General features: G+C 36.3%; 1 protein-coding gene across 1 annotated transcript in view; it reads left to right on the forward strand.

Annotated features, from left to right (window-relative positions):
* LOC144435408 (E3 ubiquitin-protein ligase rnf213-alpha-like) overlaps window positions 1–24,914 on the forward strand; it is a 59,473-nt gene extending 34,559 nt beyond the window's left edge. The window contains exons 43-83 of the mRNA XM_078124003.1: window positions 14–148; window positions 311–470; window positions 595–674; window positions 1,101–1,245; window positions 2,292–2,485; window positions 3,037–3,225; window positions 3,931–4,258; window positions 4,482–4,618; window positions 4,875–5,107; window positions 5,682–5,807; window positions 6,000–6,146; window positions 6,407–6,551; window positions 7,014–7,348; window positions 7,948–8,099; window positions 8,624–8,827; window positions 9,410–9,561; window positions 9,900–10,011; window positions 10,196–10,296; window positions 10,555–10,740; window positions 10,937–11,191; window positions 11,437–11,548; window positions 11,879–12,286; window positions 13,023–13,142; window positions 13,463–13,570; window positions 13,912–13,953; window positions 14,430–14,624; window positions 15,007–15,085; window positions 15,588–15,622; window positions 15,836–15,939; window positions 16,395–16,548; window positions 17,014–17,200; window positions 17,777–17,868; window positions 18,223–18,474; window positions 18,696–18,837; window positions 19,765–19,842; window positions 20,621–20,801; window positions 21,363–21,642; window positions 22,125–22,310; window positions 23,233–23,322; window positions 23,459–23,643; window positions 23,938–24,914. Of these exons, the coding sequence (XP_077980129.1) occupies window positions 14–148; window positions 311–470; window positions 595–674; window positions 1,101–1,245; window positions 2,292–2,485; window positions 3,037–3,225; window positions 3,931–4,258; window positions 4,482–4,618; window positions 4,875–5,107; window positions 5,682–5,807; window positions 6,000–6,146; window positions 6,407–6,551; window positions 7,014–7,348; window positions 7,948–8,099; window positions 8,624–8,827; window positions 9,410–9,561; window positions 9,900–10,011; window positions 10,196–10,296; window positions 10,555–10,740; window positions 10,937–11,191; window positions 11,437–11,548; window positions 11,879–12,286; window positions 13,023–13,142; window positions 13,463–13,570; window positions 13,912–13,953; window positions 14,430–14,624; window positions 15,007–15,085; window positions 15,588–15,622; window positions 15,836–15,939; window positions 16,395–16,548; window positions 17,014–17,200; window positions 17,777–17,868; window positions 18,223–18,474; window positions 18,696–18,837; window positions 19,765–19,842; window positions 20,621–20,801; window positions 21,363–21,642; window positions 22,125–22,310; window positions 23,233–23,322; window positions 23,459–23,643; window positions 23,938–24,094 (6,703 nt within the window). The 3' untranslated portion in view covers window positions 24,095–24,914. The remainder of the gene's footprint in view (window positions 1–13; window positions 149–310; window positions 471–594; window positions 675–1,100; window positions 1,246–2,291; window positions 2,486–3,036; window positions 3,226–3,930; window positions 4,259–4,481; window positions 4,619–4,874; window positions 5,108–5,681; window positions 5,808–5,999; window positions 6,147–6,406; window positions 6,552–7,013; window positions 7,349–7,947; window positions 8,100–8,623; window positions 8,828–9,409; window positions 9,562–9,899; window positions 10,012–10,195; window positions 10,297–10,554; window positions 10,741–10,936; window positions 11,192–11,436; window positions 11,549–11,878; window positions 12,287–13,022; window positions 13,143–13,462; window positions 13,571–13,911; window positions 13,954–14,429; window positions 14,625–15,006; window positions 15,086–15,587; window positions 15,623–15,835; window positions 15,940–16,394; window positions 16,549–17,013; window positions 17,201–17,776; window positions 17,869–18,222; window positions 18,475–18,695; window positions 18,838–19,764; window positions 19,843–20,620; window positions 20,802–21,362; window positions 21,643–22,124; window positions 22,311–23,232; window positions 23,323–23,458; window positions 23,644–23,937) is intronic.
* The last annotated feature ends 2,018 nt before the right edge of the window (window positions 24,915–26,932 follow it).

Genomic DNA, 26,932 nt, shown 5'->3' on the forward strand with positions numbered 1-26,932 from the left:
TCTTACACTACAGGGGTATATGTTCAAGTCACGGCTCAGGAATGATTCTCTCTCTTGTACAGCCTATATTTTCGGCTCTAGCATCAGCTTATCTGGAGATTTACACGAACCAAGAACGCGAATTCTTTGGGCTCAGAGATTTCTATAGGTAAGTTATGATGACTATATTATACGCCATAATGTAATGAAATATTGTACCTTTCTCTGAATTACATATCGTATGGTATGTAAAGATCTGTAAATAAATAAATGAGTGTTCACAATGTTTTCATGATAATATTATCTATTAAAAGTATTTTCCATGTTTCAGCTTGGTGAAAATGGTGTACGCATTCTGTAGAAGATCACGTCATAAACCAACATGGTCGCAATTGGAGCACGCAATAAGGAGAAATTTCGGTGGTTTAGACAACTTACATGTTGTTGATATATATGCTGAACACTTGAAACACATTGTTCCACATGTGAAGGTGAGTATCTGATAATAGTTTGTAGTCTAAGATGATCAAAGATGCATCTCATTATTAGGTCCATTAAAAATTTAGGATTTCACATTCGATGTTTATCTGATGTTGTTTATTTTCATTTGATTAGGCGACTGATCATGATGATGATTGCAGTCCTGCAGCATTGATAACAGCAAGTATCTACGGTCACGGCAGAGAATTACAGTGGTGAGATTTCCAAGAATCATGCCATTTTTAAAATAGTGTCACTATCGTTGACAACTGTGGTTGCTGATAATAAATTAATGTATTGCTAATAATAAGATATGAGTTGGACATCATCAACAAGTTAGCATTATTAGACCTGAAATGTGCCAAACACGATTTATTCGTATCTAAAAGTATCCCCGGTTTTTAAAACAGTTGTCTATTTTAACTGATAGATGCGATTCCTTAGGATATAGGTTGATAGGGAAACTCTCATTTTTTTATAGGTAGACCATAAATACATGCATCATCCAATGTGTCAATGTCACTGAATAATAACTGGGTTGTGTGGACTTGGTTTAAGGACCTCTTAATTATAGCGTAGTGTTTACATATCCGCTAATGCTTACAACCTGTTATGTGATTTCATTTCATCAACTGTTACAGTGAAAGTAGATATTTACTTATCTTGGCCCAAAATTTTGGTGCTTTGAGTATTATTCAACACCAGCTGCTACGAAGACAAAATCAGGATGCCGAACCTGTTGTTATATTTGGAAGTAGTTTTCCGAAAGATCAAGAATATACTCAGGTCAGTATGACGTTTATCACATGATACACATGCTATATTACTAGGTCAGTACGATGTTTCACATGCTATATTGCTAGGTCAGTATGACGTTTATCACATGATACACATGCTATATTACTAGGTCAGTGCGATGTTTATTACATGATATACATGCTATATTGCTAGGTCAGTACGATGTTTATTACATGATATACATGCTATATTGCTAGGTCAGTATGATGTTTATTACATGATATACATGCTATATTGCTTGGTCAGTACGATTTATATCACATACCTGTAGCCAATCCTGCTAGGTCAGTAGGATTCTTTATCGCATGCCTTTAGGATATGTTGCTAGGCCAGTGCAGTATTTTATTACATACCTCAGTAAACACATGCTATCCTGCTATAAGTCAGTACTATGTTTTATTACATACCTCAATAAACAAATGCTGTAATGTTAGAATAGTACTAAGCATTATTACATTATTTATGCATATTATATATTGTTACATTAGTACGATATCGATATTTATTGCAATCCTTAATGCACGCAGGCTATCTCAAATGATCTATTTTGCTAGGCCAGCAGTACGATACACACGTGCTATGTGCAACTGTTCCATCATCCCAGATGAAGGCATCTGGGATATATAGTTGCCAACACATTTCAGATCATACTTGTCAAACGAACAATCACTGTTTAATATAAATTGTGCATCACCACCACAGACGTGTTTAGATCGTGAGATTCAATGCACCCTCCATGTCAAGCGATATTATCTAACGTTAACGAAGCTGAGGGTAAAGTTTTCTGGTGATATTTTAGGTAATCCCACTTGCTGATATTTGTATTACTAAATAAGAGGGTTTCACAACAAATAAAGAGGGATTGTGAAATTGGTGTTTTCCAGGAAAGATATATAAAACATGACAACATTGCTTTGTAACGTCTACATTTAGAACAAGGCCGGTTCCCAAGTAATTCCGTGCAAACAAATGGATTATGATTTCAATTATAAAGATTGTTATTAAAAATGTAATTAAATGGTTTCTCCTTTCAGGTTTGTCGGAACATCAATCGCATCAAAGTGTGTATGGAGACAGGTCGTATGGTGGTGTTGTTGAATCTGGAGAATCTGTATGAAAGTTTATACGATGCGCTAAATCAATACTACTCGTACTTTGGTGGACAGAGATACGTGGATCTGGGCCTTGGAACCCATCGAGTCAAATGCCGTGTCCATCAAGATTTCAGGTCAATGTTGATTATACTTTATAGAGAAGATCATTTGAAATTAACTAAGTCCTTTTTACCGGTATACACTGACATCTCCATAGTACATTTAAACATTTCGACATCATGTACAATGTCATGATGATATCAGAAGTTATGTAAAGAACAGTAAGGATAAAACAGTGAGATGTCATCCATGCTAGAATGTTGAAAATTGTCATGATGATATCGAAGTTATGTAAAGAACAGTAAGGATAAAACAGTGAGATGTCATCCATGCTAGAAAATTGATATCACTGAATCATCATAGGATGCTTATTTACCATTTTATCTGGAAGCGATGTATGTAAAGTGTATATGTTTGCATTGACTTGACAGAGCTTCCTCGGGTATATGTCTCATAGTGATCTTAGCACTAAAATAAATGTGGTTTTGGAAAGTAGAGAAACACTGAAAATATGAGGACGAAATACATGTACACTGTAACAGTCTAGGATAAGGCATGAATGTGTAAGTGTCATTTTTATTTTGTTGGTATTATTGACGTTGTACAGTTTATATGACATTTACAGATTGATCGTGGTTGCTGACAAACAACATGTTTATGAGAAATTTCCAATACCTCTAATTAATCGCCTTGAGAAACACTTTCTGGCAATGACTACCTTGTTGACTCCTGAGCAGAGTGGTATTGTGGATCGTCTCCAGAAATGGGTAACCGACTTTTCTGAAATAACAATGGTGGTTGGTTCTAAGCGCAGGTAAGATTGCAACTTCATATATAATCCTGTTCACCCATTTCATTGATCTATTTGCGACCAAGGAGATGTACACCCGGTGAAACTAATATATTCCTTGCAAACCGCGCATTTTTCTCACCAATGATACCAACTATCTTTAAAGTGTGTCGTGGTTTTCCTTCATGCTCAAAAAGCACCGCAGATATATGAAACGCATATTTGCGTAGATGAAATCTTGTGACTCAAAACAATCAATTTGCAACAATCACTGAATGTTTGAATCCATATATTTACAACATTCAACACAGTAAAACTTCACATATTAATACATATTCATCATTGCAGTGTCCCACTAACACAAAATGTACTTAAGCTTGAGAAAGAAAATGTAATTTATCTAGACAAAAATGTGTGTATCTGCGCCTAGCCTGTGTCTGGTGAAATATCATATATGTACTATAGAAATTTAACTAATATAGACAAAATTATTTGATAAGCTGAGAGCTATCGATTGCAAACTGTCTTGCTCACATATGATACTAATTTATACTGACAGCATAATATATATATCGATTGTTATCACATATATCTGCCTGTCTGTGTCTGTCTGTCTGTCTGTCTCTCTCTCTGTCTCTGTCTCTGTCTCTCTCTCTCTCTCTCTCTCTCTCTCTCTCTCTCTCTCTCTCTCTCTCTCTCTCTCTCTCTCTCTCTGATTTTTGTTGTCAGATCTTACTCGGTAGGCGAGTGCTTTATCGGATTTAACGAAGACACTCTGGCATCAATTGTACTTGAAGTTCTATCAGAGACCAAATTTGAGAAAAAGAAACAGTCGTACGACGTTGAAGATGTTGTTATGAGGGCGAAGGAGAAATTGTTGTTGTTTGCAACACCTGATGCAGTAGCACGTCTGCCGTTCACCAGGTTTTCTACTCGTGCGAAGGAGTACTGGGCAATTTATTTCGGAAAGCAAAAGCATGATAATTTTGCAGAATTCCTGAGAAATCAATTGGATCGCCAGCAGGCATCGAATGAAATGGATCCTACATTGTTACAGGTGAGAATATAGTGTTTTGGCTTTTTCATTCCTTTTTTTGCACGGACCATGTTTGTATCTATAGCAAATGTATAAATATTCACTTAAGCAATTCACTCATTTTCAATATTAATTCTTAACAATACTAGATTTAGGTATATTCAAAGTTATAAATGCGAATGTATTCTGCTTGTGACCATTGTACATTACACATTTTGAACAGTGTTGGATATTTACATTATAGATAATCACTCACTACAAGTTACTCGTGAACTCTGACCTTCATGTAATAGCAGACACTCTACGGCTCCAGAAGGAAGACGTAAAATGCATTTACCTACAGGAATTTCAAACGGAACAACAGTACAGCAAGACGCTAAGGTAACAAAAGTCAAGTAATTACTTTCAGTAGTGATGACAATGAGTACAACAAATTTCTTGAATCTTCGACTATATTTAAATTGTAAAAAATAGTTATGGAGTCTGAATTTCAACACAACACGATTGCATCTTTTTGTAAACAAAATAATGATATATTTCTCTAACTGTACTGTGCTTTGTGTTAGCATGATGTCAAACGTTCAATCTTACTCTTCTCACATCACTCACTGTAATATCCATTTCTGTTTTTATATAGACAATTTTTCAACGACCGGTCTCCAAGGGAAAAAGTGATGATTGTACAGTGTGAATCTGGGCATGAATACTCCAACCTTATTGCATGTGCCCAGTATGTGATACAGGATGAACTATCACAAGCAATGGAGAATGCTACAAGAAATAACACTCCTTTTATTCCGACTCATGTGGTGTTTATCATACAATTACCAAGAGGAAGGAAAACTATAAGGAGTTACAGTGGCTACCAAGGTACAATGTATACCTAAACATGGACTTCAAAAAAGATAACCAGTTGCTTTGAATATAGCAATTTTGCGAAAGGGTTCGAGGAGGGTTAAGTAATAGTCGAAGAAGGTTAAGCAAATTTGACAGCGATACATGAAGAAGATGTGCATTTTAAAACTTCAACTTAATGTATTCAATGTTTTACTACCAAACCGGAGTGACTATTATAGGGTTTCAATGAGGCAGTACGGTGATTGTACGTCCCACATAAGTTACAAAATTACATAAAACAAAATAAATACAGATACTGATAGCATATAAAATGATACACTTTTATCTCACTGTCAACACAAATCAACATCACTGTCAGATGAAACAAGGAAGATTCAAAGCCATACTGTTTATTTGTGTTCATAGTGAGAACATTCTCGTGCATGAGCGCTATCAGTATTGTATCTTTATTGTGTGTAATTCGTAACAAAGAACATTGTGACCGAAGAAAAAAACACAAAACAAAATAAAAACATTATACCGCCTAATATAAACGCTATAGTCACTCATGTTTGGTAGTATTAAGTTGTTAAATATTCTAACACAGGTGGAAGATGGATATCAGCTTATGTAGACGATGTGCGGCAAGAACCATTTAAGATGTCTTCTTTGATTGGGTTCTTCAAGAAGAGTATTGGCGATATCTTCGCAGCTAATGTACAGTTGAAAGAAGGTAAAGGGTGTTACAATAAGTTTTAATATACCACAGATTACTTATTTAGCAGATTTGACGGAGGTTATTCCAAATTCATTTATGCTCGTACAATATCATTTCCTCATCATTTGAAGTAATATACATATCAGTCGACTTGTCGTATGGGACATATACGAACTAATGCCTAAGTTTATCTTATTGTACCGAAAGGGCAAGATAAATTCTTTAATGTCAATGAACTGATAAGAGGAAGTTTGCCGTATGTTGTTGCTATGCTACATGATGAAGGTACAGACCACAAATGTACACAGAGGCTACAATCTCTTGTACATTTGATCAACCAGGAAAACCCTGAAGGTAAGTATACATGTAAAATAATGGTTTCAGATTTTTCATTTTGCAATTTAAGAAATTCGATTGAGAACTAAATGTTCACTTACCGTGATGAACATCACACTGATATATGTGCATTGAATTTATCGTACAATGTTGCGTCATAGACCCTTGAGTATGGTTGCTCTAGTACGAATTATACAAAGTTACATACTGTTGAAGAGTGCGAACTACATTTGTATGCACTGTTGAAGTAAATCCCTTCCTTACAACATAATGTTTAGGGTCATTCATGGATGTTGTATTCAAGAGACTGTATATACTATTGAAACAAAGAGATGAACACATCGAAATGACAGGAGGAGACCCTACAACATGGATGTTTAAAGAAGCTGCCGGAACAGATCTTCACGCCGTTGGCACGTTCAGGTAACTATTGTCTTATCTAATAAGTGTCTTTCATATTTAGTACTTTTTTATTACTCATTTTGGATTAATAATCAATTGATTGATTAATTAAACAACTAATTAATTAATTAATTAATTAATTGATTGATTAACTTTTGTTTACCATTCTTTATCTATTTCATTTTTATCGATTGCCATTCATTCATACATTTGTCATTTTTCAAACTAATTTTGAAATATGACTGACTGACTGACTGACTGACTGACTGATTGAAAAGATAGAATATTGAGTGTGCGTCTGTCTGCCTCTGTATGTATGTATGTATGTATGTATGTATGTATGTATGTATATTTATGTATGTATGTATGTATGTATGTATGTATGTATGTATGTATGTATGTATGTATGTATGAATCTTCGTGCGTGTGTGTGTGCATGTACCGTATGATATATTTGTATTTTAATAATATCTATATTTCTAGACGAACGTTATGGAGAAGATTACGCTCCACGGTTGTGCCGATTCTCGCTCAGATAGTCGCGCTTACGGATCGTGGTAATTGTTTAGAACTGTTGCGACAATGTGGTGACAAAACGTGGCAGTACATTCTGGGAATGTCTGTATTGGGCAACACAAAGATTAGTGACTTCACTTACCAAAGTTTGATGTCATCAAGTGCTGGTCAACAGCCATGTGTAGTTCGCGTAGAGCCTTTTGTTAGTAACTGTCAGCAGACGTACTCTTGTCGATGTCCCTTTTCATGGCTGATCAAGTCTTTATATGACGAAATCTTGGCAACTGAAACTGATATGAAAGGTAAGCATGTGGGGTATGTCGTGTGATTTCTGTACACCGTGCTGCTTAACTTGTACATGTCACAAACAATCTCGTATATACAAATATGTACTAAATACTTTAATGATAACAACACAGTTCCACGGTTCCTAGAATCTATCAGCAGGAAAGTGTATCAGATAATCACAGCCTCTGCGTTGTGTCCATTTATGATGTCCAACCGTGTGCCTGCTTGTAAGACGATATTATAAAGTTTAAAAATCAAGCTACCGACACCAGTTCGACTAAACTTGGGATGGCTTAAGAATATACCGGTCTGCACCAGGAGATTAATGTGTTTGCATTTTCAAGGATTTCGGACACTTCTGTATTGTACTAGCGTTTGTATATACAACATAACAGTGAAACAAACATCTTGGTCGATGCCAATGTTACATTTTGGAGCTCGAGTGCTTCAATGTGTCTTTAGTTTGAAAATATATCGTGGCAAAGTGTTCGGTTCAGGGTTATGCACATCAAAAGTGTTAATGCACCACTGGACTAAGGAAACGTTCTTCTGCCTGTATTTAGTTTTATAAAATCTTGTCATCTAGTGACCTGCGTATGTTTTGTTGTTTTAGTCGATAGATTCATAAGACTGACAAATGACTTACCAATAACACTGCTGTTACGGGAAGTTGAAGGATCAGGCGGAACAGATGTACTTCGGTCATATCTACACGACTTTGTTCTTCTTGTATACGGTTCCACATACAGTGAACAATATCATGAGGTAAGATACTGTCTTAGGTTTACATATCTTACATGAAACTCATTTCCCAAATGATGACGTGATATGAAGAGTGTTTCCTCAATCCGTCTGTGCGCTTGCTTGTGTATTGCTAAACATTCAAGTTATGTTATGGTATGTTTTCTCACCCATGTTTGTCTGCGATGATTTGCTTGTATTTTGGACAACACTATTCTTTACAGTTCGGATATGAGTTTTGCGGACCAAAGTTGTACGGCCGAAGGGCCCGTAAGCCGTTCAACCGAGGTCTGCAAAATGTCAATATCCTAATAGCATATCTGTGCTCTCAGAAAGTAGCATAGCATAAAGGGTAATTTCAAAATTCAGTTATTCAAATGCACAAAATATGCCCCGGACAACCAGTACGTACGTATCTTGTCATCTAAGGTTAGATCAGGTAACCATGATGGGAAAGTTATCAGATTTTATCTCAACTTTATCTGTCGTTTCACATAATTCTGAGTATACATCCAAATTATAATGTTGATACTTTTTGTAATAAACAGGCCATCGTTAATGTCATAAACAAAGCAACTATCGAAGAACGGGTTACATTAAATCAAAGTGGTTATGAAATACCAACAGTTTTGCTGATTCACCTGGCATATAACCGACTGAAACCTCGTCTTGAAAACTATCTCGGACTATTAACACTGTTCACAGAAGAAGGTCGAGTAAGGGCTTTACGATCCACTGAAGATGCCGGCAAGGTAAGCTGATGCATGTAGAGTCCATCATGTACATTTATTCCAGATTTATTACATGCCTAAATATGCACTTGCTATCTTACCATTGTTTCAGTTAGTATCATCGGGGAGAAGTTATCCGGCAAGTGAATGTGATGCTTTTGACACACGTTAAGTCATGTCACGTCACGTGTCATGCCATGCCATGCCATGTCATGTCATAGTTCCTCAAAAAAATGCCCATGTTGATTTTTGCAATATACTATCATATTTCGGCAATGTAAGAGGATGGAAATTATAATTACAAAAATAGGTGTACCCCCCCCCCCTAAAAAGGGGAGAAAAAATATAATTGATATGTAAGCTTCATATTGTTCACTTTTTGAGAGAAAATATGAGAAAATATGACTACAATGTGCAGCAATCATCATAATTATGCAAATTATGATGAAGTACGCTTATTTACAAAATAGCTTTCGAGGTATCAAATTACTACAAGAGTCCAGTAATGATATGAATTAAGCTTATAGCTTCTTCTGCAAGATTATAATGTTAGATTTACTGATCGTTTTTACCGCTTCTCATCAAATTGATTCATACACCTAGGATATTGATCTCGTGACCCTTCACCTACTATTGGAGCACCTCAAACCAATCAAGGAGGATTTACATGACAACAGACGTTTAACTTGGCTAAATAGACTGCATAAAGCAAGGGCAGTTATCGGAAGAGTGCTGTCAGGAAACAGGCAATATTGGTAGGTATAACTCACCCATTGAAATGTAGAAAATTCTTCTTTCGTATATATATGTGGATGCCGGTGCAGTCAACTTTATATATGAATATCAATCCTATCAACTTTATATGACGACACGTCGGTCTAGTCAACTGTATATGTGAATGTTGGTCTAGTCAACAGATACAGACCTGAAGAGAGTAGAATTGACTGGAACAGACTAATTTGGAACAGAACAGACAGGAGCTGAGTTGTTTGGCCCTTGAGAACAATATAATTTATAAGCCTTAATGTTAATGTTATGGTATTATGTTTCACTAATGGTATTCTTTATATGAAAATAATCTTTATGTCAACAGTTTTGCATGGGTAAAACTTCAAACCTTACAGCTGTTTATTGAGCATATCTATCCTCCAGACGACAAGCATGACGACGAAGTCGTGTCCAGACAGTGTCACCAACTCTTGGAGGTAATATAAATGTCTTAATATGTTCTTATTATATGGATGTAATCTATGATTTGTTTTTACAATCGTTTAAAAAATTGTTGAAGATCCAACTTTTGTCACTTTGGACCAATGACCTCTGCATGATCAGATATAATAAGTGTTTTTCAGCAATGATTTAATCACTGAAACTTGTCATGCATTACAGGAGCTGGGAGACAAGGTAGACTTCAAGAAGCTTCAGTGTATTGAGACTCTTGAGAAGTTCCTACGTAACTGTAAAGATGACACAAACAAACGAGTTTTCAAGTATGTATAATTGCATTAAATGTCCATTGATGATGATGATGATGATGATGATGATGATGATGATGATGATGATGATGATGATGATGACACGACTGCATGATAACGCCATTGTGTTATAGTCTATTTCTTTATTTCATACAATGTAGAAGTCGGCATATTTCTAGGGCTGTGCCAGCAGAGAAAAGAAAACCTGTTTGTACGCCTAAACATAAAATAATCCAATACTATTGAATGCATTACTTTATGTTTGTCTTCCAGGTATGGAGATCATGAATGTGCTATATGTTTTGAGAATATCGAAGAACCTGTGTGCTTTCCTTGTCAACATGTGTTTTGTTTGTCCTGTGCCAGCAAAGTATGTGGTGCTAACACACTGACCAATTGTCCAACTTGTAATACTGAGATCCCTGCTACATTTCGACCTATAGTGTCAGAAGAACAAAGGTATATTTCTTGTTCTTTTCCTAGGAGATTTCAATTGAGTGTGTTTCCTTTGACAAGCAACTTGCTTTCATGATGATGATGATGATGATGGTGGTGATGATGGAGATGATGATGATAGTAATGATGATAGTAATGATGATAGTAATGATGATGATGATGATGATGATGATGATGATGAATTTTACTTCATTTGCAGATCTGCTGTACTTCAACACCACAGTTACAGAAACAGACTAAATTCCTTTTACATGGACATCGTGTCCCGTTTTGTCTTTGCTGGAGATACTGCACCAGAACAAGAACTTATTCAAAGACTGCTGTCTCACGTGACACACGTCTCAAAAAGAAAAGGCGTATTACAAACTAAGCGTTTCACCGTGTTTGGACAGGATGGCGTGGATGACAATCCAGTGATAAGAACGTTTCTGTTGCAGTTATTATTAAAGAACCAGTAAGCAGAACTATCTATGACCGAAAGCAACTAAAAAAGACGTTATTAAAATAGCAAATTCTATGAACTGGGGGTGATTTTCAAGAAAAGAAAGCTGAATAAATCCGATATGGCCATAATTTCCTGAGAGGATGATTTCACAAACCAATTAATCAAGCAAAAAAATTGAATGTTTTTTATCATTTATTGACGCGTACGTTTGTGTGTATCAATAGTCACTGATTGCATCATTGCATTTCCTTTAGGTCATCTAATCTGCAAATACATCTTCAAGACTATCTGAAACATGCTAAGGAGGTTATACATTCAGATACTGAGGTAATTGACCTCTGTACTCTCGTCATATGCTGCATGGAGGTAAGACATTAGCTGTACACATTTACCATGTAAATATGAATTCATATTTACATGCGAGGTGAATTTTGACTTTTAAGCCGAGAAAGCTCCATATATATGTATTACAAAATGTTACTTTTTACCAGGTGACTCCGTTGTGACATATAATGAATATTGATCGTGAGAGTGTAGTGTTACGACGATCACATGAATAATTTCTAGGTGCTTAAGTGATCCAGTCTTTAAGAAAAAGCAATTTCATTCCTATTAGTAGTACAAATATAAATGTACAAAAATCAGTGTATGGCAAATCATATACAATCTCGATCGATGCCATTTTTCTTTTAAAAGGACATGCATCATCGATCAACAAGCAGACGACGGGGACTTATTACCCAGATAGCAAAGGCAACAGAATTTCTTAAAAACGCCTGCTCAGCAAGCCGTGGTTTGGGTATGGGAGAAACTATCGACATGAACGTCCTCGACATGATAGCCAAGGTTCGATATGCTATGCACGTAGTTGGAGACCAGCTTCACCATACGTGTGTTGAAAATACCAGTCCAGTAAGAATGGATGCAAAAGAGGAACATGTATTTGAGTTATTTTCCGTTGCTGAAACACTTTGTGAAAAGGAGTGGCCACAATCCAAAACTTACCTCATCCAGTATCTTCTCAGACGATTTGGTCTTGACGTTTTCCAAACCGTTACCAGAGATCCTATCTTTGGTTGGATTATGCCGGATTTCGATAGCACGGTAGGGGAAGCTTTAATATCCACACGTTATTATGGTTGTACGTTTTCCAATCGATATTCATATCTGCTGGAAAAGAGAATGCTATCACAGTGAATGTAGTATATTTAAGTATCAGGGTGGATTTATTACAAGTTCTCGTTCGCATGACAGAAAGCTCTGAATAATTAAAAAGGGGCAACCCCAAATCCTCGGGAGCATGCTAAGATTTGTCGAGACATGGTCACATGGTAGTATAGCCTGGGATTCTTTCTAGTTGCGCATAATTTGAATACCTCCCATGCAGTGAAGTATCTGTTACCAGCTATTTCTTACCATTGACGTGTCAACAGTCTCGTATGGGAAGTGGTTATGTACCAGTCTTTCTGTATGTTGGCGTATCTGTGTTGGATTATTTCCTATGTCTAAGGCTAAGGCCTGAGTACATGATGCCTTCTGACTTCGGATCGTTTATAAAAGAACGTTAAGATTTGTATACGTCAGCTAATCAGCAAATAAATTACTCCTTACGGAAAGCATTCCGTTTTGGGGCATCACATACATATACCGGTCATTAAAAAAGTCACACGATGATATATTCGTAAGTGGTGTGTGCATGCAAATGTTTCCTATATGAGTATATTTTAAAGTAATTTACTGTGATATTTTGTTCTTTTCTTCACATGGACAGGACTGGTGTTCGTTGGTAAATTCACGAGTAAAACTGAGTAACTGTATTTATGTTTGTTTTAATCGACAGGAAGAAGACAGTAGTCTTGATCCATTCAGTATACATTCTGACGAGTATTTGACATTACGTGATAGCTTGTCAGAGGCTCTTTTATTGGGAACAGTCAATAATATCACCAGAACATTTCAGGTACTTTAAGTATTCAAAAGTGATGCTACATAAGAGCTCGCATAAAACGTTCGATTGAACATTGTCAGCTCACTTTTACGCAAAGAGATATGCATGTTGTATTGTAGTAGTGTTACCTTTTACATAGGTTCTTTTTGATATACTCCATACTGACAATTTGGCTATGTGATATGCATTGGTTAAGAAATATTTTGACGGTTGAAGAACAAAAAGGAGCCTTATCTTGGGGAAAATGAAGAAACTTACTTTACACAGACGTTTTGCCCAATATATGTAATTACACCATAGTTACGCAATTTAAAAGAGTCATCTCTTTTCAGGCCCTTACGTCACCACGTGAAAATGCGGATGCGATGTTGCTTCTTGCATTGTACCAGGAAATAACATTACAGTGTAATGTTCCCAAAGAGCCATCATTGGCAGACCAGGTAGGTACCTAGCTGTAGAAGCGACCAATTAGACAAAGTAATTACGTGTATATTCAATATTAACAACACCATAAATTCACTGTTAACGAGGCCATGATAAACGTCTAATGCGATTTACAATACTATCAACGGTACTGTGATTTGGCTTTCATTGCATGTTAATGAGTTACACGTTAAACTACATATAAGTCAACACATGACATTTGTTCAAATATAAAGAAATGTGTTATGTATAAGACAAGGATTGTCTTCAGAATAGTCAACAGTTTTTAAACCTGGGCTGTTCGTCATTTGGTATTATTATTTGATCGTGATAATGTTTTCCCCACAACCTTTCTTAGATAACGCAAGCAGTGATCGACAGATTGCATCCAGACAATAAGGTAAAGTAGTTTGCAGTAATCTATAATCTATTACCAACTGTATATACATAACCACTCTAATATTAGCATATATGACTGCAACACACCCTCTGTGTTTGTTTGTTTGTCTCTGTCTGTCTGTCTGTCTGTCTGTCTGTCTGTCTGTCTCTGTGGTTATAGATCTGTAGCACTATGTGTGATGCGTATCTTTCAAGATGTCTGTCTCAGTTTGCCTTTGTGTCTTTGTCTCTCTCTCTCTCTCTCTCTCTCTCTCTCTCTCTCTCTCTCTCTCTCTCTCTCTCTCTCTCTCTCTCTCTCTCTCTCTCTCTCTCTCTCTCCATGGAACAATGTCCTTTAAAGCATTTGTTTTAGAAACCTGACAAAATATCCATGTGTACATCAGCGAAGATGCTCAATAAAATGGGACGGAAATTTAACTCACACCACTATGCCATGTGCCATATGTGTTTCAGTTTATTCCTGTATTCCCTTCACAGGTGCTGGCAACCAAATTGTCTGACAACCAACAAGGTGGACATTGTTCATATGTAAATGTAACACCTAACCAATCCCCGATACAAATATCAATGGCAAAGCTGATTGTACACTTCATGGTTGTCTTAAGATGTAAGAAAAGTAGCAATCTTCTTGGACCTCTTCTTCTTCTTATTGACCAACCAGAAAGAATGAACGTAAGTCTTGTATGCTAATTATTGTCATTGTAAGGCTGAGGTGATGACAGCTTTTAAGACCAAACAGTGAGATGAAGTGCAGTATAGTATAGTATACCTTCCTCATAGATTGCATGTCTAACTAGTCCATCCACAAACATATCAATTACAGTGAGTGTATTTTTCATGGTAGTGTCGTGGCATTTGGGAGTTCAACACTTTCAGAATTCGTGAATGGGTTAAATAACACATTAGAGGGTAAGATACATTCGTATATAACAATCCAATAGGTAAATAGAAGAGCATATAGTATGGCTGTTTATCATTAACACCATGACATCGTCAGATGTGTGTTGTAGTTAGTAAGTTAAGGCTAAACGAAATTCTTCCTATTGATTTATAGATGGCGTATTTCCCAACCATGCCAGAAGATCACTTCTCTGAGGCGATGGAAGCAATGCCGGCAACGCTTAGGTGGTACAGTAAGTAGGATAATTTATTATGTAAATTTGATCATTAGCATGTTAACATATTTGCCTTACCCACTAGGCTTCGAACACAGTAATGTGTGACAGAGAACGTATAGTGCTCATGTACAGTTGTCATGTATGAAACACAAAATAGTGTAAACATGGCTATTCCTTTTTTAATGAAAATATAGATAAAAATTATAGCAAAACATTTTTGTTGGAATAATCACGAATTGGGCTTTGGGCTCACAATAAAAAACGTCGAACATTCACTCCATTCTTTGACACCCTGTGGCCGTATAACACTGGTTTGATTGTACGTTGTTAGCCATACATCGTTTAGAATGATTTCAACTACTTTCTTTTCATATCAGGGCTGTTTGAAAAGCAACTTTATCGGTGACATAATAATTGGCGTGAGCGAAAGCAGTTACGGGCTATTGACGCCTGTATTTCATACCTGTACACGTATTGTCTGAGTGATTATATCTTTGGTTTTCTTTTATATGTGCAGAATGTCCAAATGGTCATCCTTACGCCATAGGCGAGGTGAGTTTTATTAAAGCTTATCAAATTAAAATCACACAGACCATGACAGTGACCCAGAACTTGTAAAACTCTCTAACACTGGATTACACGATGCTGTTAACAAAGCAGTTAAACACCTGTCATATACTTATTTGGATGTCTCAAATGTCTTTTATACGATACTATTTCTATTGTCTTGATGTGTATTCTGGAATTGTCTAATTTGTTTTTCAGTGTGGAAAACCTTGGCAAAAAGCACGTTGCGCAGAATGTGGAAGTGAAATTGGTGGTGAACGCCACAGTTTAGTACAAGGGAATGTTAACGTTACTGGAGCAAGGTATGTATCGTCTACTATATGTATCTTCATGTACGTATCATAACATATGATGTTATCGCAAAAGGAAAGTGCCTGCAATGACCTATCTGATGGAAATGATGATGATGGTAACATGGTATTGAAACACAGTGATGGAGTCAATTGCCATGTGTTAGTGTTTGGAAAGCACAAATGGTACATACTGAGTTTTTGATTTGAATGATTGATTCAACGGCTAAGCAATAAGTTAGGTCTTTATATACCACATGGGTAGACTTAGAAGGGACTTATAAATAAGAGTGAGATCTTGGAGCTGTTATTAGAAGAGTCGGGAAGTAACTGGCCATGGCATCGATTTGGACTTATCAGACGAGATCAAAACACGCAGTTCCCTCACTCCATAGACCCGTGGGTGGATGGTCTATGCTCACTCTAAACATTTTTCACGGCAAAGATATATCATGTGTTCATTTCAGACATGATAATACTCGTACTGGACATATCCTGGGCCCTGCTAGCAGAAGATCGGACACTATTGGAGGAGAGAGATCCATGTCACCCATGGTTACAGCAATTATGAGATTAATTCTACATGTTACTATGATTATTTCGTCTTCCAACAATCCACAGGTACTCGTTTGTAAAATAACTTGTTCCATAATGCATTATATCTAGCTAGTTATAGGCATAGATATCAAACTGCCATTCAAACCCCACGTTGTGATAATACAAATTCGTTGTGGAAATATGGCAAATAGAAATTGTTAAATTCTGTGAGAGTAAAATGTCGCCACCTCTTGGTAAAACAAACAAACATACGAGTTCGACAACTATTAACACTTTGCTATATGTCCACCGATGATAATATACGTCGTCTTCCAATTGCAGAACTTACTTAACACTTTTGCAATACAATCTGAAGTGTACAATGGCTTACGGGTATGCTTAACATTTTACATCATATGTGACTTTGAAATGTATTGTTGTAAATTATCGTTTAAGTTAGTTGTACAAAATACGTTAAAACGTTGCCGATACCCTCGCACTCACTCTACATATCTAATCATTTCTACAATATGTCTACATTACATTTAGTTACTGGAAAATGTCATACATCCAACTGTAAGAGGTTTGGAGATACCAGAATTTCTTAAAGAACATGTAAAGTTTGATATACAGAGTCTGTGTAAAAGTACCGGAAAAAGTAGCGATGAAGTGTTCCTCATGCTTCATTTGGTTATCCAGCGGATTCTCAATGATTCTAGCTCTGGACGAGGACGAGGTAAGACCTCCGCTTCCTGGCAGTCTACCTAATGTAAAGTAGCCTTATAACCAATACATTGTTTTATGCTATCTGAAATAAGGATACCTGGGTGAGTGAGAAAGAGAGAGAGAGAGAGAGAGAGAGAGAGAGAGAGAGAGAGAGAGAGACAGACAGACAGACAGACAGACAGACAGACAGACAGACAGACAGACAGACAGTCAGACAGACAGACAGACAGACAGACAGACAGACAGACAAACAAACAGACAAACAGACAGATTGAGAGATGAGGAAGGGAGGGCAGGCAGGCGAAGAAGAAATAGATTGCGTAATTACATAAGGACTCGTTATTCCAAGCACTTCTGATAAACGACAAATTTAAGTGGAAGACAAATACTAGTTTAGTTCCCATAACTGTACCAAGTTAATACCTTTCATACTACAACTAGTACTTGTAAAGGACTATGAAGGTGAGTATCTGAAATACATGTGAAGAGATGATAGACTCATTGATGATTACCTCAGTCAAGGATGACAGTAAACCTGTAATTAATATACCTAAAATAATAGACTGTTTATCTTATTTATTTGTAGGATCAACTTATTATAAGGCACTTGAAACAAAGGTACTTAGAAAGGAATGGGAGGATGCCTTCAGTAATGTGTACGTAAAACCAGTATTAAAGGTATGTAGAGTTCTCTTAATGTTTACATAAAATCAGTATTAGAGGCATGTTTACATAAAATCCGTATTACAGGTACGTCTTGTAATGCCAATAAATCAAATACACTGTATCACATATGTGCTTGGTACTTGTCGGTACAACCATGATGATCTGCATCGATCAACAATAGTTGTTAATGTTTCAATATATAAGTTGAATTTCTTTGAAATTGTTAGTTTTCACCCTTTTACTTCATGCGCAGGATTGATACTAATACTTATGGCACATTTCTTCGCCAACGAGTAATTCTGACAGTGTTTATCTATGCCATGTCTTTGTACACTGATTGTACATGTCTCATACCTACATCTACAGGGATTGAGTCAGCAACTTTTGGATGCATCTGAGCAAATAAACAAGCACAGTAACAACCCATTCCTTAAACTTCTTGATGTGGCAGACCCACCAATTTCAACCCAAAAGGTACAGAATATACACCGATTGCCGACTGTGTGGAGATACCGACCGCGAGTCAGTATGGAGGACTTAAAACACGTGGTTGAAGAAGTTACAACCTCCAAAGATGAGAGAGAAAACCTGGAGCTCTTGTTACAATTTGTTCGTGAGGTAAGCTTACATATTATAATAAGAAAATAACCAGGAAAGTTAATTTAGAAATAAAAGTTTGGTATTTTAGATGAGAAACATTTTGAAATCAACTATACGAAAAAAGGACTGTTTAGTTTCTCATTTGAATCTTAGGAAACTAAGGATATTATATGTTGACATATGGTACCTTATCTACTAATTAAAAAATGTCACATTTCGTTTTCCATTTGTCGTTCTAGGAACATCGACTGAGAATGATCAAGTATCTACTTGGTGTAATAGAGCTGCAACAGTTGCTGATACAGGATTACAACCTGAATATTGACGTGAAAGAAGCAAGACGAATAAGCATTGGAGAGTTTATCATGAAACGACCAACAGGTTGGTTGTAATAAGCTGAAAAACATATCACCAGTTGCAAACATCTGGTGATGTCGCATTGTTTACGACCCACAAGTAATCTATAGGTTTGGCTGAGTATGTTTACAGTTGGTCAAGATAGTATGTTTATCCTTTTAATAATTAGCCCATCCAGTCTGAGATTTGTAGCAACTATGATCCCACACGCACAGTCAGAGCATGCTCAGTTGTGGTTAGTGGTTGGTTTTCTTTAAAAGACGTCATGGAACAAATCAACAGCTAACGTACTGCAGAGGATAATAGAATTATACCCTAACTGTTGTAACTCCTCACAATCGAGTACATGAATACTCATTAGTGACACTAACTGTAGGGAACACAGCCTAGAACAGGTTTTGTAAATTAAACTACATGCGATATGCTAATAAAGCCACAACACGAATTGAATTGGGTAGAATCTAACCCGGATCGTGGAGTCATGATGGGCGAATGGTTAGAGTGGCCGGCTTGGAATTTGCAGGTTCGAGCCCCATCGCTGCCGCGGCGTTTGTTTCTGAGTTGCTAAAGTCCTTGGGCAAGATTTGAACCACGATTGTGCCTCAGTCAACACAGCTGTATAATTTGGGACCTGGTAGGATAGAGGTTGCAATGTGAATGCTTTAATTCTGTGCTCTTATAAAAAAAGCTGAAATGCGTTGTATGCTCCCCAGGGACTTGAGGAAGTATAAAGGGTCGTTGTGCCGTTATAGATCCGAACCAGAGGTAGTAATTGTAAAGCGTTTTGAGCAGAGTGGGAAAGCGCTATATAAGAACCAACATTATTATTATTTATTATTACCAGCGACAGAGAAATTATCAACAATCCAAGTATTATGATGTTATATATCAATCATATAAGAAGTAACAGTTCGTAGATAATGTCTTGGTAATGTGTATTCTATATTTCAGGACATCAACGAGAGCACGTCAAATGGCTAGTTCAGAATTTCATTGAAGTCTGGAATCTTGCAAGAGAAAACATTAGAGGTAAAATAGATGCATGTTTATCATTAACATGCCTTATTTATCCTCAAGAATGATCAAGGATTCGATAACTACTATCCCATTAATGAAGAAGAAGTGAGAATTAAAATACATCACAAATATACCAGCAATAGCTTTTTTTTTATAACGTTCAAACTATTAACATTCTTGTCAGGGATACAATATATTGAGCAAATGTATTACTTAATTGGAGTTTACTTTCATATTTTACATACTATTTCTCATATTGTGGCATGTACGCTTATTCTCTCGTACCTCTTGGAGATTGAGCAATTGCACTGACTCAAAGTTTCTACGGATGAAAACATCAGTGTGTTCATTGTTGATATTGTAATAGGAACAATTCCCCTCTTATTTCGTAATATATACACTTGAATTAATGTTTTATTTAATGTATTGAAATTATAACTAGATGTGTTCAAACACAAAATACACAAAAAAGTATGTCATCATACAAGTTTAAGTAACAGATACTGTCTATTCGATAGTTGTTCAAATCTTCACTCGGTTATGAATATCTAAGATCGATTAAGAAGCAATGATCGAGCAGATCAGGAAAGACTGGCGCATAGTCCCATAACAGTACCCTTTCAAATTCGGCGTCCTCTTAATGTCTTTGCAAAGAGTCACTACAACCGTTACATTAATTTTGTAAGGAAGCTGCTTGTTGCAGTAAAATTTACCACTAAGAAGGAGGGATTGTGGTGTGTGATACAATCCTAACAACAATGCTGTTTTCGCATTGTTACTTTTACTCCAGGTAATCATCAGCTGAGTGAAGAATTGGTTTTACAAGACCTGACAGAAACATCAAAACTAATTACTTTCCTACCAGTGAAGAAGAAGGATGACTCTTGTTGTCTTGCCTTGACACGTTTTCTTGTGAGAACACACAACGATTTTATGTTGAAGTATATCAATATAAAGCAAGATGAAAACATGTAAGTTTACTTCTTGAGTCTTATGTCTTAATTCTTTTTACCACAGTCTTTACCTCAGTAATGATCAGTCATTCGTAATTCAATGATATAGTGGTTTGAAGGGGCAGAGTTTATACATTGTGCTTTTGGACTTAATTTTTGCAATACACTTAAACTGTACAAGTATCACAGTATTCTACTCACTGATGCATACCTAACCATCATTTACAATTGACTAGACCCAAACCAGGTATTGAGATTATGATATAACTTTATAAATGATCCGATGACGTAATTTATTATACATAATTATAAACATGCCCAGGGTATTAAATCCCTAATATGCAATCAATTTTTCCAACAATGCAAGAAGACAAATGTATTGTCATATATAGAAGGCCTGCTTTAACATTATAGGGCCTACTGGAATAGTTTAATATTAATAAAAGTTGTGTGAAAGTATTTTCACTTGTATAAAATAGTTTCTTAAACTCAGCTTGCGCCACCTTCATATGTTGCTTTACCAATAATCCATATAATTCTCTGCCCTCTCTTCTGACGTTAATCTTTGTGTATCCCTAGACATCCCGGAATTCAACCCAACCTCCTTAAGGAATCCGATGTTATTACATTTGATATAGATGACGATTTACTCCCTGTCATATATTCCCATGCCAACTACTCACTTAAGATGGGTAAAGGAATGTCTGTTGAATACGAACTCCGTGCATTACAGAAGCATATAGAAGACAGATTTCTCCGTGGCAAACCACTGATTTTGGAAGACTTCGACATATTCACCTTCCGACAAGACTTTAGGAATGCAGAGAAGTTTGACAAATTGAAGAAAAGGGTCCACCAGGTATCGAGTGTACACGTCCCCCTTTGCTACTCTGTCACAAAACCTCGACTGTTTTGTGACACCATTGATAAATGGCTACCTGCATACCATATCAAATGATATAGAAGATCAATTGATAGACTTGCACTTCATAAACAACAGAAGTTGTCATTTATAGAATTTTAAAGATGGCATTAGATTTTCTGTTTGGAACATAGACTCCGTAACTGGACTACATATATTTACACTCCAAAACCAAACAAATACGTCACAAATTCTACCAATAAATCTTGTTTGTACTGGGTAAATTGATTCTACAGTTTTCTTCAATATTTTACCTTGACGTTTATTAGTCACTGTAAGTCAAACTTTGAAATTCCATGCTGTTCTATGTTGATAGGTCACTATGAGCTCGAGCCCAACTTTGAAATCCATGATATTCTATAGAAGCTTATAGTAATGGTCAAACACCTGATATGTGACAATATGTTTACTCCTCACAGGAAAAGCTTTCAAGAGCACCACAACACCAAATTCTATCTGACATAAGGTCTTTCACCGACATTTGTGATTTGCTAGCATGTCTGGATATAGCCATTGGATTTGTGGCATCAACTGGAGGAAATGGTGATGTAATGATTGGAAGCTACTTGAACGACACGTTAGATTTTGGCACTGATAATTTCAAGGTACTGTACATCATTTTTTTGACAGTTAACATAAAATATGCTATGAGCATAACATGTAAGGCCAAATAAACAACCCAATCAAACCTAGTTTAAGCCGCTGACCCTTAAAAAAATTATGTTCAAAAACTTAAAAATGGTAAGAATTTACTTCAATTCCGTGTAAAGTTTCTTGCCAAAGTATCTTTGGTTCGTTAATATTTGCAAATCCTATTCCAGAGACACCGGGTCTTTCAAGCCTGACTTTTAAGACTCTAAGTTGAATTTCTACAGTGCAGTATGCCAATCGTGTTCGTCTCCTTCACATATACTTGTCTTCACTTGCTTCTTATACACCTCGTTAAAATATCACTGAAGTATTGTGATGTAACAAACGAATTTTTAGAGTCGAACCAATGTCTTAAGAAAAATAAATAAAATAACATTCCTACCTACCTACCTACACTATTTTCTGAAGTCATGTTTACTTTAATATCAGAAACATCTTTTTTTAGTTTTTGCCTAATTGTAATTAATATTAATACAATGTTTATATTAGTGTGCTAAACTTGTCACATAGTCACTACTTGGTCAACTGAATGGAGTTAATTATGGTAGCACTATGAGAATTCAACAGGAGTGACTAATCCTTGCCAGTGTTTTGGAAACCGTGATGAATATAAGAAGGGGATTCCAATTTTTACATAATTGAGCCTCCTGATTCGTGCCCAAGTACACTTTAAAGGAACACAAGAAATAACTTGTATTTTATATTCAGGTTGTCTAATATTTGTTCTGGTTCTAGTATTTTACAGAACTCATTCTTTATTCCTTGTACTAAAAATAGCAGCTGACATTAACTTAAAATGTTACAGTTTGAAGTTTTCAATATATTTGCCTGATACGTGTGCTAACCAATTGTGTGTTACATCTGTTGATATCACAGCTTACCCAAGAATGTAGACTTAAACATATTCTGTCTCTATGGCAACTGCTGGCTGTTGAGCGTGATCGTGGATTTATCCTTGTGAATCAGGTAAGAAACATCGTTATAGTCACGTGATATTTGTGATAATAACATAACTTTGAATGGTAATGTATATGTTTTGTATTTTCATATATTCATTCCGATTAATGTATTTTGTTCTTAACCTTCATACTTATGTTTTCAGGATCCGTTTGAAACTCTGTCAAAAGACTACAGACAGGAGTTAACTGACGATTTAACGACATGTTTGGTTGCTGGTCTACGTCAAATAAATGTGGACAGCCTCGTTCAACAACTTCACGAGTTTATCGTTTTGAAATTGATGATTTCAAGCGACGACGAGGAATTGGATATGAGGTCTGATTGGGGGTATGTATCAAAGAGTTCAAGTGATAATTAGCAAGTTGGGACTTTGTAAATAGATATATGTTGTACATTTAATACGAAGCACAACGCCAACCATCCTCTAATTGTATTAATATGTTACAAAATGTCAATCGTGTTTCGTGAACTCTTCTCGTACTCGGATTGCCAATTTTCTTCAATGATATCTGCACACTTCCCAAGTGTCGGTTACATGATATGCTCTCTGCCTCTGCCTGTGTACACGATAGTATATGTCTACCTCTACATGTTCACTGTTACATTTCGTTGTGTTTGCAGGATCAGAGACACACTGCAAGCCTATCTAGAAGCCAAAGATGAAGAAATTCTAGGTTTCGATGAGTACTTCCCAGAAGACATCACGCTGGGCAATATCTGGTATACGTGGAGAGAAATAGTGACCATAAACCAACAATATATCTATGACCAATATTGATATTTTTCATATAATATTAGTAATGTAATATATAAGTCACTAATATTACAAATATGCAATCAGGGTACAATTTCGGGAAGCCCTCAAAACATGTAATTAGGATAGCCGTACACCCTCCTTTGCCTCTCCAGAGGGCGCCGTGATCACTGCGTCATAGAATTACGTCCACCACGTCACCTATATGTCTGCCAACTGAACATTCCTGTAAATCTCGTTATACTCGTATACTGATCAGGATGCCCATCAATCGCAAACATGTTTATAATGATTGAACATATTTAGTTTCCGCAATTAATATCACGTCATTGGTAAATTGCATTAAGTATGCAAGCAATTCAGATATACACAAGTCATGTGCATCATATATACAAAATGTACGAGTTATGGTATCATAGTTATATTACCTACCAAGTTTAAGGGAATTCTGATATATCCCGAATCCTAATATACCACTTACATGTAATGTGTAAATATCATTAAATATGCAAATGAACCATTGAAAGAAACAAAAATCAACAAGCACTATATTCGATATATATACCAAGTTATATGAAATTTGAGGAAAATATTCTCAAGATATTGCCTAATTACAATACATCCTTATGAATTGACTTAATGGTATACATAGCATGTTTATCAAAACCTTAAAGCAGTTCTTGCTATTTACAGGAAGAATACTTAAAGTTCATGAGAACCTATCGTGTTTTTTGATATATCATGTCCATCGACAGACAGATCTAGACAGGCAGGCAGACAGGCAGACAGACAGACAGACAGACAAAACTAAAACGTTAGCTCCCCTTACGGGAGGTAAATAGGTATAATTACCCCCCCACACACACACACACACACACACACTCACACGCACACACCCCCCCCCCCCCCACACACACACACAATGAGAGAGAATGGAAAGGAATTACAAATGATTGTATTTAATTGTATTACCGCATCATAAACTGCAATGACAGGCATTTCGTGATTTAGTGACAATTTTAAACATATTGGCTGAAATGTGTATTTGGATGGTCGTGACTTACCATCACACATGTATTTTCGCTGAGATTAAATGACGGCGAAGTACAGACATATTTACAGATTTGAAATGGAAATTTTTGGCCTCGTTGATACATTTACAAGTTTTAATAGAGACTGTACTTAATGTGATGTCGTTAAACGAATATCACATCTTTTGTTGGTGCTGCAAAGTGGTTAATGGAAGTCGAGGCGACATTTTCACCAGTGATCTTCTTACAATGTAATCTTTGATCGATGTGAATGCCTTGCCATATATTACATATAGATAATCAGGGCTATATACAATATAGCATAATTATATAGACAGACTCCACAACGTACATCGATAACGGAGTACCTACCATAACGATATATTTCTGTCTGTCTGTATTTCAATATTCAACTTCGCAAATGGATAGTTTTGACTTCCACTTGTCAAATTCAAAATGCAGTACACGATTAAAACGTGGTAATGAAATAATATTTATCAAGGGAGATTATGACATTATGTTATTCATTCACTAAACAGTGACCGCTTAGGCCGACTGCTTGTTTTTATCATTTCGATTCTGGCCATTGCCGTCATGTACGTTATTCATCTTATTATCCATCCCGGAATTACACCTTTTCCTTCCATGTCATAAAAGTCATATTTTCCAGCAATTCAACTTTTTCATGAATGCGGTCTTACAGTTGTAGGAGCTTGCTATTATTATGCTTACCCGTCTTACCAATTGACCATACAGCTCTCTGGTTTAAAGTTTAATACTATGACTAAATGCAAGTACAGATAATGTATTTTGTATCCAAACAGGGTTGGCGACGAAAATGGGCAGTTGTTATTGGCGTTATAATCTGCATAGCTGAAATATATAATTATATATTACCGTCATTTACGCAAGTGTTATGAATGTTTCAAAGTCTAAACGTAAACACAGATAGTCATACAAGCCTGGCATGTAAAATGTTTGGACGCTTGATACATTTAAAAAAGTTTTTTGAGAATTCTATGCACATGTATTTTAAAGTTTTGTAGGATATCATGGGCGAGTTCTGGATAAAAACTTTTTGCGATCTGTTAGCTAGATGATGTCACCGTCGCTGGCGCTGTACTGAGTCAAGTAGTAGACGAGACCTAGCACAGCGACGCGTTGTGGACATTCTAGCTACAGATCGCAAGCCATTTTTATTCTAGATCTGAACTCGCCCTATATTTCATTTGCAACATCTACGGAGATTAATTTTCTTTTTTAATGCTTATTGGTTATAAGTCAATCGATTGATCGATTGATTGTTTGATCTTTAAGGTCCGTCTTTTCCTGCCATATTTAAATTTTTTTAGCTGTAACTGTTGAATTTGAATAAAGAAAACTGCTTTTAATTTACGTATTTGAATTTTCTTGGAGTGAGGTGTCAACAGTCTACTTCGTTTGCTTGTGTTGATCAATCGTCGTGGTGACTATCACGAGCTTCAATTGTGACCAGTGATTCCTGATTTTTTTTTCTCTTGATATTCGTTGCGCGTTATGTATGTAGCTTTCATTTGGCCTATTCAAGCCATTGTTAAAGTCCGAACCTCAGTCCAATGTTTCCGGGAAGCTTCACTGGCCGCAGACTGAGTTTTGCGTGCTTCAATAGAGTTTCTAGAAGTATTCCCTTCCCATGTGTTCGATATGTGAGCGATGATATACAATGTATGTTTTCCCTGTATTGATATGTTGACATTTATGGCCATTCAGCTACTACATCGAAATAGGTTGAGGGCGTCCTTTCACGAGAATGTTGTCAACGAACAAACAAATCAAACCCACGCCATCTCCA

The sequence above is a fragment of the Glandiceps talaboti genome, chromosome 5 (assembly GCF_964340395.1).
Source record: "Glandiceps talaboti chromosome 5, keGlaTala1.1, whole genome shotgun sequence".
Classification (NCBI taxonomy): domain Eukaryota; kingdom Metazoa; phylum Hemichordata; class Enteropneusta; family Spengelidae; genus Glandiceps; species Glandiceps talaboti.